Below are 18,894 nucleotides of genomic sequence, written 5' to 3'. Positions count from 1 at the left end.
GCGAGCACCGCCGGGAACGCGGCACGCAAGCCAGCCCAACCTGGGCGGGCGCGTGACACCTCCCCCAGGAATGCTGCCGCTCCGGCCTGACAAGGCTCTGAGCTCCTGGAGGAGGGAGCCCAGCCCGGGCCACGGCCGGCCCCCGCCGCATGGCGTCCCAGCGCCCAGGCGTGGCTGGCATTGCCTGACAGCTGTGCTGGGCACCGTGCGTACCGCTGGGGAGGCAGGGCCTTGCCTCGCCTCAGGGGACTGTCCGGGAGAAAGAGCCTTTCACAGCCAGGTCACGGCAAAGAGCCGGCCTCGGGTCACTTTGTCCTTGGGCACGGACGGGAAGGGGGCACTGCACACGGGGCTTCACTCTGACTCCCAGGGGGCATATGTCAGGCCCCCTTCCCTGCCCCGGTGGCCACCTTGGCAGAGGGACTACAGATTTAACGGGCCAAGGAGATGCAGGCCAGGGGCAGAAGTGGGAGAGTGAGGGCTTGGGGGAGAGTCCTCAGTCACCCCTGCCCCCCCGCCTCGGCAGCAGACCCTGCCCACAGCCGTGAATTCCACCCCAACACTCCCCTCGCCTTCGGCCCCACACCCCATCCCCAGCACAAGAAGGGAAATCCGCTCAGCAGGCGTCCTGACCACAGGCTACGGTGCGTGCTCTGCTGGCAAATGACATGACATGACAGCCACACATGACACCCCCCGACACTCCCTGATCCTGGCTCTCACACTGCAGTTTCCCGGGGCTCTCCAGGAAAGCTGGAAGCCAGGCACCAGCACTGTACCCCCCAAGGAGCAGCACTGGGGGGGGAGAGGATCCTGCCCACGGAGCACACAGACTGCAGGCCAGCCCACCCAGCGTACAAACAGCCCCACAGTCCTCGCACGGGCTACGTTTCCCACAGAGCTGATGGGAGTCCTGCCTGTGCGAGAACAGCAGGATGAGGGGCCAAGCTGCACCCTTCGCAAGAGGAGCCGGGCCAGAGTGAAGAGGCTGGTCCCAGGCTGGAGGGTGGAAGGGCCAACGCGATGCTGTCACTTTCTGGGACGCCCCGGGAATCACCTTTGAATTACGCACCAGGGCCCAGCCGTCCCTAGTGCCCACAGAGCAGCGCACTGGCCGCTGGCTGGCCCAGGCCTCGCTGCCAGCAGTCAGAGCAGCACGAGATGGTGGGTCACTAGTGTCAAACCCCAGAGCTCCACCTCTCCTTCCACAGGCTCCCCCCATGCCCAGACAGCCAAGCCAGCACCTACTTGTAGCTCCCTGGTCTGCGCCTTCCACATCCACACCCGGCCGCTGGCCGCGGTCCAAGCCACTCTCCTGGGCAGCTCCGTTCCTTGCACCTGGGTTCTCCCCAGAGCCTGCCGGTCGCTGTCTGGGCTCGCCGGCAGCTGGCTTCACAGCAGGTGTCTCCAGAGAAGAGGACAACGCCTGGGACAAAAGCAAAAGAACAGGGACTCAGAACCTTTCCCGGCCTGAATATTCAGCAGCTGACAGCCTGCATCAGCTCCTGTGCTAGGCAGCAGCCCTCCCGGCTCCCCCTCCCAAGCCCGGATTCTCTCCACCAGCCTGGAGAAAGCAGGGCCCTCCTGCCGGAATGTGTCCCAGGAGGGCGGGGGGGTGGAGAGAGACAAGATGTTTTTTTTCTTTTAGGCAGACTGCACAGGGTTGGGTAGGGGAGCTGTCTGCTGCTCACCAGCCAGCCAGCTCCATGTCTCCCGGGGGTTACAGCTGGATCTGAGCGAGCCGTCCAAGCGCTTCCAGCCAGGACGAGACAAGAAAGGCTTTGGGGAGCTGGGGGAGGAGGGGCAGGAATCAAAGCAACATCCCTCGCCTTGCCAGTGGCTGCCGGCTGATTATTCTGCTGCTGATTACTCAATGGGCCAGTATACAACTTCCCTCCCCTCCGCTACCACAGTGCCATCACAGTACAGGAGGCTCCTGCTAAGGGGACACAGGGAGGGTAAGCGCCCTAGATTCAAGGGTGATTTTGAAGCCAGAAGGGATTGTTACAATTATCTAGTCTGAGCTCCTGCCCCACACAACCCAGAGAGTCTCCCTCACTCATTCCTGCATCAGGCCCAGAAACCCTATGCTCAGTTTAGAGCATCTGTCAGGGCCAGATCCTCAGCTGGTGTAAATTGGTGTAGCCTCATTGGGTCTCTTCCCCTTTATACTCGCAGGATCAGGCCCCTAACCTCAATTTACAGACTCCAGGTGATGTAGACTCCACCTATCACACCTCTTGGCGATCTGATCCTAGGGTCAATTATCCTCTACCGTTCAAAACATAGGTCTTATTTCCTGTTTGAACTTGGCTGACTTCATCTTCCAGCCACGAGGTCTCGTTACACCTCCGCCTGCCAAGCGCAAAGAGCCCTCTCGTAACAAACTCCTGCCTGCGTAGGTACGCACAGATGGCGATCAAGCCTCCGCTGAGTCTTCTCTGCGCTGAAATCTACGAATCCCCTCCTGCCTAGCACAGGCCCGAAAGAGCCTTCAAAGCCCACACTGACTTTGCACCGCTGATGCGGTTGGTTTACATTTTGCACTTCACAGGGCTTGAAGAAGGAAACTGCTCCGGTCTGTTTCTAGTTACGTTTGCTGCCTGCTCATAACTTACTCCACTTTCCCTTTCAGTTTCTGAGACAGAGCCACAGCCCCTGTGAAGCGGCAGGGCACACTCGGGCGCTCCTTCCGTGGAGGAGCCAGCCCTTTTCCAGCCCTTTTCCACTTCCTTTTCTCATTTACCAGCTCCATTGTCTGCCAGCTCCCCCGAGCGTCTGGGGGGTTACTAGCAGCCTTACAAATCTATCACTGCTTATTTGGTATGGAAATGAAAACGTTTGTTTGCTCTCCGTTTTGCAGTACCCCTGCCCCTTCCCTCCCGTGTCTGTTGTGCCTACTGTACCTCACAAGCTAGTCCCTGCTCTGTTGAGTGCCCTTATTCGGTGCATCTGTCATGCTCCCATTTACCGCTCCCGCTGTACTGTCCTCAGGTCTTTGTATCTGTAGTAAGCGGCAGTCACTAAAGCCATCCGCATCCTAGCTCCCCCACCGCAGGCATTGGGGCTGGAATGGATTTTTTCCAGCTTTGAGACAGAAATGCAATCGAATAATACTTTCGTTTTATGTAACGTTAACGACCCTCGTTGCTAAATGTCTGGATGCGTGTCAACCTCTATACCAAACCCGGCACTTTCCAAAGTGACAGGCTTTATGGGGCTGCACAGAGCTGTTCTACACTCTCCCTGACAGCCAGAGCAGGTGTGTCACATTAGCTTCAACTTGGGCATATTAAAAAGGGAGGTAGAAGAAGGCAGAGAGAAAAATGCGATGATCCACCAGATAATGGTTTAAGCTTATAAATTTGGTCCTGCCTGTGTCAGAAACCCTAGGAAGTTGGTGAACGTGGCCTAGAACTCAGAGAGAGAGAGAGAGAGAGAGAGAGAGAGAGAGTGTGTGTGTGTGTGCGTGTGTGTGTGTGTGTGTGTGTGTGAATGAGAGAGAGAGAGAGAGAGAGAGAGAGAGAGAGGCGTGTGCCAGATTGACAAATGCTGTCCAGTCAAACTCAGTCAACTGTATCAATCACTCACACAACTCAGCCATCCCGCTAATGCCTGCACCATGGACTGCTGGCCAGCAGAGACCAGCTGCAGAAAAATTCCTGAGCTGCAGGGTCACCCCCCGCCTCCCCGCCAGTGAGAAGATCCTCCCCTGTGCTACCTCAGTTGATGGGAACCTGCAGGAGGGGGTGTGCGCAGAGAAAGAGACCCAGGTCACACGGTCAGTCCACAGTCAGAATTGTGGCCGTTACGGAGGGGTGTGCATGTTACAGGGTGTGCTAGCCACGCGAGCGCAGGCCCATCCTAGCCCTTGGCTGGCCCCCTGCTCAGGTACCAGCCAGAGCCTCTGCCGGTGCCCCAACCTCCACACTGCTCTTTTTAACGCTACAGGGGACTGGGAGGCCCAAACCCATCAGAGAGCACTTGGGGTTGCACTCAGGTCTGCAGAGAACAGGTATCATGTGCCCCGCCCAGCGCGTGCACAATCTCACTGGACCCCTGAGCCAACCCCACAATCGCAGCACATGCGGGCAAAACACAGCACGGCACTAGCGCATGCCGACCAGCTGTACTCAGAGAGGAGGGTGTCTCTCCCAGCAGATCGCCCTCCGAGCAGTAAATACCGTGTGCGACTTGAACCCAGACCTTCCCGACACGTGCAGCTAACCAAGCCCAACCCAGCCCTAAGTGTTACCAGCCCCTTCCTGCCGTAGGACTCCCGAGAGAATGCAGCTGGGTTCTGTCCACTCCAGGACTTGGCACGAGATGGGGGCTGTGCCCAGACAGACTAGAGAGATAGTCAAAGCAGGAGGTTTTAGGTCAAGGAAGGAGCATTTGGATGGAGCCAGACAGGCCTGCAGTAAGGACCGGCGGGGCGGGTGCAGGGGGTCCCCGCTCCAATTTACAAGCACTAAGGCCAGGGCTGCTGTGCAGAAAAGATTTTATGTTGATCCAATTTTTTCGACGGCGTAGCCCTATAAAACTGGGAGCGTCTAAGTAAGATGAATGGTCCATGAATTTTGCTGGGAAGCTCTTAGAATCAATGAGCCACACATGGGAGCAGACGTATAAATTTACCATTCGTTTCCTGGAAAGGTTTAATTTATGGAATCCATATGGTAGCACTGCACAACCGCGAGCGCTCGACAAATCCCACAAGCCCTCGAGTGGCAACACTTACTGACTCCACCTGGCAGCTTTCCACCCAATTGCCTGGCCGCTCTGAGCCAGGCGAGCCTGGCACCTTTGCCCCTGCACAAGATCTGTTAGGCAGCCAAGCCGGCATGTCCTGTCTAATCCCTGCCAGGGCAGCCCACGGTCCCACAGGGCTTGTTAGGGGAAACATGGGTGTAACTTTGTGCTGCTGCTGCTGCTGCTCTTTTGCAATTATTAATAGAAAGTGACGCTTTCTGCGTGGCAGGACTGATTGCTGCATGTCGGGTTTTTTACTGCGCGGCATCCGGTTTAATTGGGCACCACGCGGCCGCAGTGGCGCGCGGCGCCTTGCAGGGGAAGGCGGCGGGCATGTGCAGGGAAAAGGGTACATCAGGACCTGCCCCCCACAGATGGAAACAGGTTCCTTCTCCTCCAAACAAAGTCTCCCTCCAGGACTGCATCTCAGCAGCCTCCTCTGAACTGGGGCTCCCAGCCAGCAAGGCAGCTGTACTTGTGTGTAACCGCCACCAGGCGGATTTGAACCTGGGACCTCTGAAGCTGAGTATAGGACAGCGGTCACCAACCAATAGATCAGGATCCACTGGTAGATCTTGGAGCCACTGACAGGTGATCCTGACTAGTCCGGCTGGGAGGCTATCAAGTACCAGCCCTTCAGCTGCCCTTCCCCACACAGCCCTGCTGCTCCTGCCCAGATCCTCGGAGCTGCTCCTGAGAGCCTCCTGCTTGTTGTACAGGGTGGGGGAGACAGAGGCGGGGGGGATGCTGATGTCAGTCTGTCTCCCTCTCCTGTACCCCATCTTCACAGAGTGAGGAGGGCAGGGCCTCAGCAAAGGGGTGGAGCAGGCGCCGGGCCTTGGAGAAGGGGTAGGGCAGGTGTTTGGGTTTGAGGTTGATCCTGGACTGACAAATTCAAGAAGTGATCTTGTGCTTAAAAAGGTTGGCGACCCCTGGTACAGGCGCCTCTACCCTCTGAGCTAAAAGCCAGCTGGCTCTCAGCCCATGCTGTAGAGGTCTCTTGATCTTATCTGTTGCTGTGGTCTAGGTGCCACTGCACGGGACAGTGAATCACACTAGGGGTGTGTCTAGACTACAGGGTTTTGTCGACAAAAGTGGACTTTTGTTGACAAAACTATACCTGTGTCTACACTGCCGCTGAGTTGTGTCGACATAACGTCGACAGAACTCAGCAGTTTTGTTGACGGCTGTAAACCTCATTCTACGAGGAATAATGCCTCGTAATCCAGTTCTGTCGACAAAGCAAGGCGCTTTGTCGCCATGACAGTGTAGACGCAAAGGACAGTGTAGATGTAGAACTGTGTCGACAGAAGGCGTTATTGCATCTACACTGTCCTTTGCGTCTACACTGTCATGTCGACAAAGCGGCTTGCTTTGTCGACAGAACTGGATGTAGTCTAGACGATCTTTGTCAACAGAAGCTTTGTCGACAGTATCTGTTGACAAAAGCCTGTAGTCTAGACATACCCCTGGTGTGGCTGCGCAAAACCACAGTTTGCACCCCGTTCATCTTAGCCCAGCATGAAGTCAGGGGAGACAGCGCCAATGCAAATGAGGACTAGGGGGTTGCACCAGCAGAACTAACCTGGTGAAGGGCCGCTGCTGGCTAGAATTAGGGCAAATCCACAGTGCAGACAAGCCCTTGGAATATAGCCAGGGGGCACAGGGTCTGTGCAGGGGGCCCACGGCGCCAGTATCCTGTGCAATTCCCACGCAGCGGGGCGAAGACAGGCCTGCTATTTCCTCTGAAACGAGCGAGCGTGTCCCAGTGTTTAGGCTGCATTGCCCGGCTGTGGCGCAGCCCAGGGACTCACCCGCACAGGCAAAGCCTCATCTCAGAGACAACATCCCGCTGCGTCCGAAACGCCCTCCTATCCCTCCAAAAGGGGAGCAAAGCCTGAGCGTGTGGGCACCAGGCTACAGCAGGTCTCTCCAGTGCAACGCAAACACCGCCCACTAGCACCAGAGCAAATTCCCTCTGGAGTGCAACAGAGCCAAGAGAAGACGCTGTGGGCACCCGGCCAGGCACGCTTGGGGACACGGGCTGGCCCGCATCTAACCAGTCCGGCAGAAACCTCTCCTGGCAACACTGAGCATGCGTTGCCAACCTGCCCCAGGCACCTTATGCAACAGCACACGAGAAACAGGGAGAAGGATTCAATGCACGGAGCTACAGGCCAACAGACCTCAGAGACAAAGCAGGCCTCATGCTCCCATTTCCACTGGCTTCTGATCTGAGGCTTGACCAGTCCAGGAGCTGAACCAGGAGCGGCCCTTCCCTCTTACCCCAGGACTGCTGACTTTGCTTACGAGCCTTTGGGGGGCAGGAGACCTCGTCAAAGGCTTTCTGAAAGCTCAAAGTGCAGCATATCCACCGGCCCACCCTTGTCCATGTGCCTCGTGACGGCATCCCACAGTTGTAGTAGACGGGCGAGGCACGACGCCCCTTTATAAAAGCCCTCGTGAGTCTTCCCCACATCTCACGTCTGAGCATTCTGTTCTAGTCTGTAGTTTCAATCCATTTGCCTGGTATTAAGCCGCTCCCCCTCCCCCATATAACAGGAGGAGCTCAAGTCAAAGGCCCCCACTGCCACAACGGGCACCTGCAAGATATTCAAAATTTCAACCCAGCCCACGGCTGGAATTTTTTAGGAGGCTCCAAATGTTGCCCTCCCCCCCCCCCCCCCCCCGACACACACACACAAACTGGAAGGGTTCAGAGGGGAGGGAGAAGGGCAGCTCAAGCACACACCTGGCACACTCCTACATACTCTGTGGGCCTGGGAGCTGATCTAGGCCAGGCTGAAATCTGGGTTCAGAAGTTTTAGGCTGGGAACTCAGAGGGGTTTTGGGGACAATCCAGCAGTGCGTTGGAAGGGGAGAACGGGCTTCAAAAGAAACATCAGATACACCCAGGATCCTTCCTTGACTTGTGCGCTGAGCGTCCTCCTTTCATGCCAAGGGAACTCAGGGCTGGTGCCATGCGCCAAGGCCAGGCCTGGAGGCTGCAGTCCTGCCTGCCTATAGACAACAGCCCATGCGATTGCCCAGCTAGCGCTTCTCCAGCCCCACCACGGGAGGCACAACCTCCGGGCTGAGAGGGGAGACAGGTCTCTGTGGGTATGTCCACATTGCATCCCTCCACACTGCATCCCTCCTTCGAGAGAGGAATGCAAATGCAGACAAGCAAAATTGCAAATGAAGCGCGGATTTGAATTTCTTGCACTTCATTTGCATAATCGCGGCCAGCCACTTTTCCAAAATAGCGCATTTCGAGAAAACAAGCGCGGCCCACGCGGGGTTATTTCGAAAAGAAACTCTTCCTTCAAAATAACTCTTAAACCTCATTTGTTAAGGAGTAAGGATTATTTCGAAGGAAGGGTTTCTTTTCGAAATAACCCCGCGTGGACCGCGTTTGTTTCCTCGAAATACGCTATTTCGGAAAAGCGGCCAGCTGCGATTATGCAAATGAAGCGCAGGAAATTCAAATTCAAATAGTTTGTCTGCATTTGCTTTCCTCTCTGGAAGGAGGAATGCGATGGAGACATATCCTGTGAGAGGGATGTCAAGCCCTGTTTAATCAGTTAACTGGTTCCACGTTGTGTTTAACCGGTTACTGGCTTGGCCGGGCTGGAGCAGACCTGCCGGTTAACCAGGATCACTGCTGGTGATACCCCATCCCTGCCGGTAAGCCTGGAATGTTCACCGTGAGCAAAAGGGCTCCCGGCCCACGACCCGCAACCGGACCAGAGGGATTTCTAAGCTCAACTGATCCCTTCTGCTGCCTCCCCGACCCGCTCCCCTTCCCGGCCCGACAGCCGCTTTGATTCAGCCCATGTACCCCTCCAAGCGCCCAGCGGCTCCCTAGCGAGGGGCTGAGGCTGAGACAGGCACAATGACTGGCTGGACAGGAAACTGCTGCTGTCCCGTCTCGCCCCCAGAGCTGGGCACACATGGGGGCTGCGGGGGTTTTGTGGAGAGGAGGCGGATCTCACAGCGCCATGCGTGCGCCCGGCAGGGAACGTGACGGCCTGACTGGCAACCCCTGCGACATGCCGTCCTCGCCTCACCCCGTGACGCCGAGAGACGGGGAACAAGGCCCCGCGAGGTGAGGTCAGGACAGAGCGAGCGGCCCCCTCAGCGGGTTCCAACCAGGCGCTTTGTGCTCCAAGCCCCCTTCCTCTGCCGGCTGAATGCCTGGCTGGCGAGGACTTGTCCCTGGAGATGGCAGAGGCTTTTCCCCAGGCTGGGCCCCTGGGGGGGCAGGGATAAGTACTTGGAGAATCTCCCCTCCCCTCCCCTTCCAGCTCCGGGTGTGGGGACGGGGCCCAGCCAGAGTAGGAAACTTTGGCACGGTTCCTGGGGCTGCAGGAAGGTGGACAAGGAAGAAAGGAAGCCCCCCGGGGAAGGGGAGCCGTGTGTTTGTGCTGGACAGACTGAACCCCTGAGGTACAGCCTGCTCCCTGAGCTCCTGCCGAGGCTCTGAATGGCACAGGCAGGCCCTGCCTGAATACTGATTTGCTGTAATACACGGGAGCGTAAGATACAGGGAGCCTGGATCGCTGGTAACCAGGGCGTTACTCCGCGGGCCAGGAGACACGCATGGCGCAGGGGGCTGGGGGCAATCAGTCACCAGGCTGCCGAGCTCCCGGGGGCGCCCCCTCGCAGAGGAGATGTGAAACAGCCGCCGGAGCCTGCTCCCACTGAATTCAATGGCACCAAGGGGAGAAGGATGGGCCCTACTGTTCCCATGGTCCATCCCCCTTCCGATGTGGGTATTAGGCCTGGCATCCCATCCTAATTCCCACTTGGGCTGTCACATTCTGCCCCCCCGACATTTAACCCCACCCCAGCTGCAGCGAGATAGGGCTCTGTGTCACCTCCTGTCCTAACACTGCCAGGCAAAGCTCATGAGCGCTGTTCATCAGCTGCCACCTTCCACCCCAGAAGTGGCTGCACCTTGCGGCCAAGCAAATGATTCCCGCTCTGTTAGGAAGTATAATTAATTATGGCTTGAGAATGGCTGTGAGTTCCTCCAAGTTAAAGAGCAGCACAAATACTTACTAATTAATTATTATTATTATTCCCGACTAGGTAATAGGTACAGGAACAAGCAAAATGCAATCAGGAGTAATTCAAGCTACATTAGATACCAGATCAAGTATTAATTACATGCGATGCTTGACATGACTGGCAACACTCCTCCAGCCCTATCAGATGAAGGTGTCCTTCGCTAATTACCCATCGGTGGGTTATTGGCGTGCCATGCCAGTGCTGCCGCTTGTGAAAAGAGGCAATGCGCTCACTCGTGGCTTGCGGGACCCCTTGCAACACCAGCCCTAAGCCTCTCTAGAGCAGACCACGTCCCTTTTGGGTCAGACTGTGTAATAGGGACCGACCGAGACACCGTCTGACTGCCTCTTCCCTTGCAATCTAAGGCAGGAGTTAAATCGAGATCTCTCATGGTGAGAGGCCAAGGACGAACTGGACCCCTGATGGGCAACTGAGCCTAGTGGGCGGCCCGCACGCGTGGCCTCCTTCATCCCAGTGGGCTGCAAGACTGTCGTCATCAAGACTCCCTCCCCGGACAGGGGAGTTTTGCTCGCTTGTACCTGCGTGCCTGGAATGGGCGGAGGTGCCGACCCAACCGTAGCGGCGCTGCGACTGGCTGCAGAGGGAGCGCACGGCTCTCCCAGTCCGTGCTGTGTGCAATCTGCACCCACGTCGCTCCGCGTGCCCTGGCTTTACGGGCGTGTCACTGTAGCAATAGCAGCGGGGGGGCGGTGCAGAGGGAAACCAGGGGCACCTGGCAAACCCTGCTCACGGGCGACGGTACGGAAAACGTCTCCCGGGCCACGCACAGAACCCTGCGTGGCCACCACTGCACTACACAGCCGATCCCTCCTCCAGGTCCCCGTGTCAGCACCCAGTCCTGGTTTTACCTTCCACTGGGAAGGCTGCCAACCCCGGCATTAAGAGCTCTCCAAAGCCCTGGACAGCGCTCCGGGGAGCTGCTTGTGCTGGCAGCGTGGGGAAAGCGGGCTGGATTTCTGAGCTTGGCCCCGGCAGCGCTGCTGGGGATCCTGACACATTCTCCTGCCCTTGGATTCGATCCCTTCCCGTGACCGTGCGAGCTAGGGAGTGGGCCTGCACTTCCCGGGAGAGACAGGAGCCTCTTGCTTATCGGGCGTGTAATGTTCTGCAGGAACAGCCCCGCTCCCCAGACACATTATCTCGATGGACGTGCCAGCGCAGGCTGCGCTGCCAAGCAAACAAACAAACCCCGGCCAGGCTCCCTGCTCTGTTTCCCTCCAACGAGGGTTAGCGCCGTGGCCCCGTGGCAGGCGCCAAGCTGGCTACCTGGGAGGAGGCCAAAGCACGGCCTTCTGGTCTGAGGGGGGCAGATGCCATGGGGGAGGAGCTGGGGCGGCGCCAACCTTTTCTCAGGCTGAAAAGGGTACCCTGGAAAACAGGAAGGGGCCCTGAAACAGAAGGACCACCCCATCGCCTACGGTACCCTCCTGCCTCGGTACCGACACCACCCAGCCATGCCCACACGCTGAACTGGCCACCAGAACCACAGCCCATCCTGGTGGGAGAGCCAGGTGGGGGGACACTGGCCAGGAACTGATTATGGGAAAGACACCCCAATACTGGGAGCTGGAAAGACACCCCAAGCAACCCCTTCCCCACGCCACCGCGGAGGAAGGTGAAAACCTCCCAAGGTTGCTGCCAGTCTGACGGGAGAGGACCCACATGCAGGTAGCGATAGGTTTGATACTGAGCATGTGAACAAGACCCTGCCAGGGAATTCTCCCTGCCCGCAGAGCCCCGGCCTGCCCTGCCCAGTGCCTCAGCACCACCGGCTGCTTTAAAAAAAGGCGTGGGAAAAACCCTCAGAAAGTCCCCGCAAGGAGCAGACAGCTGACGGGGGCTGGGAAGTGTCAGAAAAACAACAAAGACTGAAACACGGGATCAAGTCTCCTCTGATCCCAGGGAAATCACCCCAACGCCTCCTCTCTACCACAACAGCCTCCCCGCTCCCCCGCCCCTCACCCCTACCCCTTCATCTCCCTCCCTCCCTTACTGGCATCCCACCAGCTCAGAGCAGGCGGTACCCCACCCACCAGGCACAGGGACCCTTCTCCCGCTGGGGCGCAGCCATGGCCAAGGCTTGCCACGCTACCCACGTCTGAGCGAGGCCCGGCGCTGGAGGGACCCATCTCGCTGGCTGGGTACGAAGCCCGTCCCTTCTGCACTTACATCAAGCGGGCCACGTGCGAGTGGGTCTCTGACGCAGCCCTTCGGAGGACGGGAGGGGTGTCGGGTGCCTTTCCCAGCCAGCTCAGCCTCCTTGGAGCCTCAGCAGGGAAACTAGCTTTGTCCCACGGAGTCCCCTGGGCTTTGCCCCGCTGGCTGCTGGCGCGACGCACACGGAAAGGAGACGCACGGGGACACACCGGGCCCAGGGCAAAGCTGTACCGGTGCCTCTGCCGCAGGGAGGAGGTTCCAGCGCCACTGGAAACAACCAGGGACAGGTGCTAACCAGCAAGGAGCCTCTGTGGAGACACCCTCCCCCCGCCCGTGTGACAACCCTCCCTTTCCAGGGCCATTGTGTATGGGAAGGAAAACACACATCAGTGCCAGACTGTGGCAGTGAATGTGGGTGTCTAGGCCTCCTCCTCCTTCAACTTTCCCCCCTTCTATCTGTCAGAAAATCATTCCCGGTTACACAGATAAGAAATAATTGATGCAAAGAAGCCATCTGTTTGTGAACACCGAGTATCTGCTCAATTAGGAGGGATCTGTCCAGCCAGATAACCCATCTCTCCATCCCCTCTCAAGGGGAGGGCTTTGCACCCTGACCATGTCCTCAAAGACTCACAACCAATTAGCGGCAGACAGAGTGATTTGGGCACTAACTTGTTAACTAGCACCCCGAGGCTCCTTCGCGGGGAGGGAGGGGGGCGGGGGGAAGCCGCCGGGAATGCAGGGGCCTCAGACATGCCACCTTTTCTGCGGATGCACAAGGAAGCACTAACGCTCAACAGATGTTGCCGAAGCTCGTCATAGAGGCCGACCGGCCGCAAAGGGCTCCCAGCAAACAAGCCCTGACCAGACGCGGAGCCGGATCGGCTGCTTCCCGGCCTGCTGCTGGGGCGAGAGGAGCACGAGGGGGGGAACTCCCTATTGGGAAGATGGCACGTCCAGCAGCGCAGTGCCCAGTCCCCTGGAGATGAGAACAGGAGGCCTCTCTACAAAGTAACACACGGGGACTGGGCAGCTCTGTCTAGCTGGTGCATCGCACGCAACCTGTGCTGATATGGGCGGAGAGGGAGAGGCAAGTCCCAGCCCCGCCCCTTCTGCTCCAGGCCCCGCCCCACAGAAGCCAAGCTCCGCCCCCAGCAACATGGGGAGGTGGGATGACACCCCAGCCTCCTCAGCCCCACGGAGAGGGTGGGCGCTGGGGGGCAGCAACATTCTGCCCCCAATCCGCCTACAGCAGGCGTTCTGGGAGCAGAGTACGGGCGGGGCCAGGTTGGCAGTTTGGAAAGCCAATGCTGATACTCTTATACTCACTGCCCCCGGGTGCTGATCAGAAACAAGGAGCAAGCCCAGCGGACGGAAGCCTGTCTTCTCCTCCGCAGGACGGCGTTCCCTTTGCTTTGCCAGCTGCATCTCTAGCTTGCTCCGCTGACGGGACCCCAAGGTGCATCGTCTCTGAGCTGTGTCCGGCTACAGCGAGCCCAACCCACCTCTCGCAGCAATTCCCGACTTCGCGGGAGTCCCACCAGGATCTAGTGTGACTACCAAAAGGAAGGAGGGCCCGGCAGCTAACACAGAGCAGCGGCAGGAGTTACAAGAAATGGGTTCCATGGGCGGCTCACACGGTGACCTCGAACAGAACACGTCACCAATCCGTGCCTCAGTTCTCCACAAACAAAATGGAGAGAAGACCTATGAAGCCAGGCTTCATGAACTGGGCTTGTTTAGTTTGGAAAAAAGAAGATTAAGGGGGGACATGAGAGCGGTTTTCAAATATCTAAAAGGGTGTCACAAGGAGGAAGGAGAAAATTTGTTCCTCTTGGTTTCTGAGGACAGGACAAGGAGTAATGGGCTTAAAGTGCAGCAGGGGAGGTTTAGATTGGACATTAGGAAAAAATTCCTAACTGTCAGGGTGGTCAAATATTGGAATAAATTGCCCAGGGAGGTGGTGGAATCTCCCTCTCTGGAGATATTTAAGAACAGGTTAGATAGACATCTGTCAGGGATGGTGTAGACGGAGCTTGGTCCTGCCTTGAGGGCGGGGGGCTGGACTCGATGACCTCTTGAGGTCCCTTCCAGTCCTATTATTCTATGATTCTATGATTAATTCTTCTCTCTTGGGATTCATTCCTACTACCCCCTCACCCACCCACTTCCCATTGGGCCATTGGGTTCAAGAGGTCAAAGATTTGGGATTATTTAGTCTACAGAAGAGAAGTGTGTGTGGGGGGGGATTTGATAGCAGCCTTCAGCTACCTGAAGGGGGCTCCAAAGAGGAAGGAGAGGGGCTGTTCTCAGTGGTGGCAGATGACAGAACGAGGAGCAATGGGCTCAAGTTGCAGTGGAGAAGGTCTAAGTTGGAGATGAGGAAAAACTCTTTCCCTAGGCGGGTGGGGAAGCGCTGGGATGGGTTCCCTAGGGAGGGGGTGGAATCTCCATCCCTAGAGGTGTTTAAGTCCCAGCTTGACAAAGGCCTGGCTGGGATGATTGAGTTGGGTTGGTCCTGCTTTGGGCAGGGGGCTGGACTCGGTGACTCCCGAGGTCTCTGCCAGCCCTGGGATTCTCTGAGTCTAAGATGGAGGGTTGGGACCCTTCCACGGGGGCTGGCTGCCTGGTTACATGGGCGATATGTTGCCAGAAGGGGAATGTAAAAAGCAACGTGGACACGGTGGAAACTGACACAATAGGTTGTCCCTACAGGAGAGGTCCCAGCTCAGCAGCCAATCAGGATAAGTGCGACTCCTCTCAATAGCCAATCAGACTTCTTAGCAATATGGGCACCATGACAAGGTTGGGCAATCCCCAATACTGATTGGCTAGTGAGAAGCCAGTGATGTCTCACTTCCTTGGAGAGCCCCCTGGGGGCAGCAAAGCGCTCCACCCACGTGGCCACGGCCCCCGAGCCGATCTGTGGCGCTGGGTGGGGGCAGGTGACAGGGATGTTATTATTACGGTGGGAAGAACTGCGCTGTCAGCCGGCTGGCTCAGTTGATCGTATCCTGACAGCGCATTAGAGGAGCAAACTGGCCTAGTCGTATTGTCCAGTCCCTGCCTGGGGCGGTACAGTGAAATATGTCAGCTCATTTCCTGGGAAATTCTTCAGGTGACAGAGGACTTGGGGGGGGGAGGCTCTAATAATAGGCGCCGCTATCAATTGTACCCTTACGTCTACAGAGCTGTCTACATGTAAGTTAATTCCGGGGCTGGGTTCCCATCCGAGCATAACAGACATGATGGCACCAACCAAACGCCTCCTGCTTGTCCAACTCACTGGACTCAGCACTGCCAGTAGCAGGGTGGGGTATTTTAAGAAGCCTTAGGCAGAGCAGCTGATATGAGCCATAGCGTGTCTAGTGTAGAGGCAGAAGGGCCCAGTGCTTTGAGTAGGGTACTGGGCTCCACTGGCACTTTGGCCAAGTCCCTGAGGCTTAGTGGGCCTCAGTTTTGCCTGCTGTAGAATGGGGCTAATCATGCTCCCCAGGCTTTGTAATGCACATTGAGCTCCTTGGATGCATAAAGAGGTCTCTGTAGGAATCTGACTGATAGCAAGGGGAGACCAACCCAGTTATAACGAGACAGCCAGCCCTCCCCACTCTCCTTGGCATGGCCGGGCTTCCCCCCAGAGCACTGTTTCTTAAACTGTGCTCCGTGGCACACAGGTGTGCCGCGGAGAACAACAGGTGACTTTTTTTTTCTTAATAACTTTCCCCCCGATCCTTTTTTTTTCAGGGGGGGGGAGAGTTAGTAACTTTTCCCTTGCCCCCTTTTTTTTCCCCCTCAACAAAAAATCCTCGTGTTCCTCATTAAAAACAAAATTTGTTTGGTGTTCCTCGGTCTTAAAAAGTTTAAGAAACACTGCCCCAGAGCCAAGGACCCGCTGTCATCTGAGAGAGGAAGTGCCCAAGATGTCACCTGGATGTCTCATCCCCCTCCTACGCCCACCTTCCTCCCCCACTCCCCCCCGAGTGACAGCTTTCTGCCCAGAAGAGCTGGACCCATTTAGCCAGGGCACTTATCTGTGCAAGCGCCCGATTTGTGCATTCGGCTGGGGGGAGAGAGGCGCCAGGGCAGCACCATCCCTGCCCCCTCTCGGTGACACATTCCCCCGCCAGAGATGCCTTCTCTCAGTGTTTCTCAGGGTGACTCTAGCGCTGGCCAGCTGAGCAGCAATGACCCAGCATGCCTAATGCAGCCTGCTGGGCCCCAGGCTGCATGGCTCTGCACAGCACACGCTGCTTTTCCTTCCTCGCCTGCACCCGGCCCTGCCCCGGTCTCCACCCTGGGCACCTCCCATGCAGCCAGGCAAACACCTGGGGTGACTCTGGCCCAAAGACAAACACCTGCTTTTCAGCAGCACGTTCAAAGCCAAGATCTCGACCTCAGGCCAACAGCAGAGATGAGCCCCAGGTCCCAGTGGGGGTGCGAGAGAAACTCCTGCCCCAAACCCCTGCAGCCAACCCCACCCCTCCCGCTCCGCAACGGGGCCCGGTTCTCGAACAGGCTGAACCAAACCCTGCCTCCAAGCATGCCGGCTGAGACGGAGGGGCAGACTCCCGAGCGGACGCCCGGTGCCGGGGTGCGAGCCCCTGGGGAAAGCAACGTTATCCAGAGCACCGAGCCTGGCTCCCCCGCTTGGCTGAGCCAGGGACTGAGGAGCAGAGGGAAGCCACCCGGCTCTCTCCGGCGGCGGGCGAGCCACCGTGCCAACACGTGCGCTGGAGCCGCTACGGCTCACGCTGGCACTCCGGCTCTGACACCTGGCGGGGGGGATGGCTTGGGCGCCTGAGCCGCAGCTTCAAGGCGCTGTCTCCACAGCTGTCTGTGAGTCCTGCAAGCCCGAGGATGTGGACCCTGCCAGAAGGCTGGCTTCTCCGGGCAGTCCCCAGGCTGGGGAGAGGCCCCCTCAGGACACCAGCCGAACGCTGGGGCCTGACCCATCCCCGGGCCAAACGCTGCCTTAGCAGAGGGCAGGGCCTCCGGCTGCCTGCCAAGTTGTTTGTGTGACACCTTCCCCCTCTCCCGCCCCAAGGGTTAGGGGATGTTCCCATCCGGTGGGCCAATAAGGGACCGTAGGCTGCTGCGCCTCCGCTCCCGCCCTCTCCTCCCAGAGGGCCCAAGAGGGGGAAGCAATGAGGTAATGGGCCTTTGAATAACTCCCTGCCCCAGGGGAGATGGATTTAGCCCGGCTGCCTTGGAAAGAGCGACCTATTGATATGCAAAAGGCTCCCCCAAGCAGCCCCTGCCCTCCCAGCAGCTGGCTGGCCCCTGCCCACCCCCTTGTTCCCAGGCCCGCTGCTGCTGGTGTAGGAAAGGCTGCAGAGCGGCAGGGCAGAGGCACGGCCAAAGCGCAAAGCCTGCGCTGGCGGAGGGGGCTGGCTGGGCGGCTCCCCGGGAGAGGCCCCCGGCTGTGGAAGGCCCTCTCGAGATGCACACACGGGCTTACAGAGTCCTCCCTGTGCAGCGTGCACCCTCCAGCAGCAACAGGCCAGAACCACGCCCCTGGCCCGAGCTCAGCTGTGCGCCAGCAGCACGGGCAGAACCAAAGCCGGGATCCAGACGCGGGGGCGCGAAACGCAATCCCAAGCTGCCCCGACATCTGCACATGGGGCTGAGCCGGCCTTGCTCTGGCTGTGCCTGCATCCCTGGGGTTGGGTGCGGCATTTCTCTCTCCGCGAATGCTCCCATGTTACTGCCCCCCCCAGGGAGCGTGACCCAAAGGTGCCACAAGACAGCACAGGAACACGGGCGCTGGAAGTAGGGGTGCTGCAGCATCCCCAAGTTTTGCCCACGGCTTCCCCATGCCTGGGGGCCAGCCCCAAGTCCCAGCTTCCGGGCAGCCCCAAGGGTCTTGCTGCCATGGGCTTTGCCAGACCCATGGGGTCCTGTCACCCGTGAGCCCCATGGGCTCCACTGGCCCTCCGGGTGCCCCTGCCTCTGCAGCCCGCCAGCCCCACCAGTCCCAGGGTTCTGCTGCCAGCCCAGGGCTCTGCAGCTGCCCCAACTGTGGCCCCAGCCTGGGGCGGTGAGAATTGCCAACCCTCCTGGACCGGATGCCATTTGCAGCATGGGAGTCTGGTCCATCCAGTCTGGAAGTGCTGGCCACCTGATCGCCACAGGTCTAAAAGCGGGGGGAGGAGAGGAGTGCAGCACAGCACGCCCACCCCAAGAATAGTTCCAGCGCCACTGCACAGGAAAGCAGGCCAAAGCTGGACACCTCTCCCGCTGTTACAGGGCAAGACTGGGTCTTAACGCTGCTTCGCAGCCCTGACCCCGATGACTCCACGGGCGCTGGGGCAGGTCTGGATCTACTCTGAGGGCTCGAGATGCCACCGGATACACACGGCATCAAAGGTCTCCGCTGCCTTCACCAGGAGCCGGGCTCCCGGCTCAGCAGAACCAGGCTTCGACTTTTCTCCCTGAGATTCGCCTTACCACAGCCGAGCAGGCGTCTCCCTACAACAGGCGTCTCCCTACGCCGCTCGGGGCATTCCCAGCGCCGGCGATGCCCTGCGACCGCCACCAAGACAGCTTTCCTGCTCCTTCCCCATTTCCTTTACCAGTGGGATGCTTAAAACCGACAAAATAACCCCGCCCACTCGTTTCAGGTGCGCCCCCGGGGGATTTTGCACGCCTAGGTCAGCACAGCAGGGCAGGCAAGACGCCCTGTCGGCTGCCCGTGCACCTGAGCAATTCGTCGTGTCACCGGCCAGTGGCACTGGGCTGCAGAGGTGCCGGCGCGAGCGTATCACTGCAGGGTCAGGCTGGGCCTTGCGCCGCTTTGTGACTGGAGAAGCTCCGCCGTTGCCTTGGCCTTCGTCTCCTTCCCCTCCTCTGCCTTTTAAACCCCACGCCGCGGTGCTGAACCACGCTGCCCTC

General features: G+C 58.4%; 1 protein-coding gene across 7 annotated transcripts in view; it reads right to left on the bottom strand.

Moving 5' to 3' along the window:
• Positions 1 to 18,894, bottom strand: part of GSE1 (Gse1 coiled-coil protein) — a 347,899-nt gene that overhangs the window by 218,151 nt on the left and 110,854 nt on the right. For all 7 annotated transcript variants that reach the window (XM_075939943.1, XM_075939940.1, XM_075939946.1 and 4 more), the window contains exon 2: positions 1,249 to 1,426. In XM_075939943.1, the coding sequence (XP_075796058.1) occupies positions 1,249 to 1,426 (178 nt within the window). The remainder of the gene's footprint in view (positions 1 to 1,248; positions 1,427 to 18,894) is intronic.

This window comes from Pelodiscus sinensis, chromosome 12, assembly GCF_049634645.1.
Source record: "Pelodiscus sinensis isolate JC-2024 chromosome 12, ASM4963464v1, whole genome shotgun sequence".
NCBI lineage: Eukaryota > Metazoa > Chordata > Testudines > Trionychidae > Pelodiscus > Pelodiscus sinensis.
The sequence above is the reverse complement of the archived record's forward strand: the minus strand, read 5'-3'. Positions and strand labels throughout refer to the sequence as shown.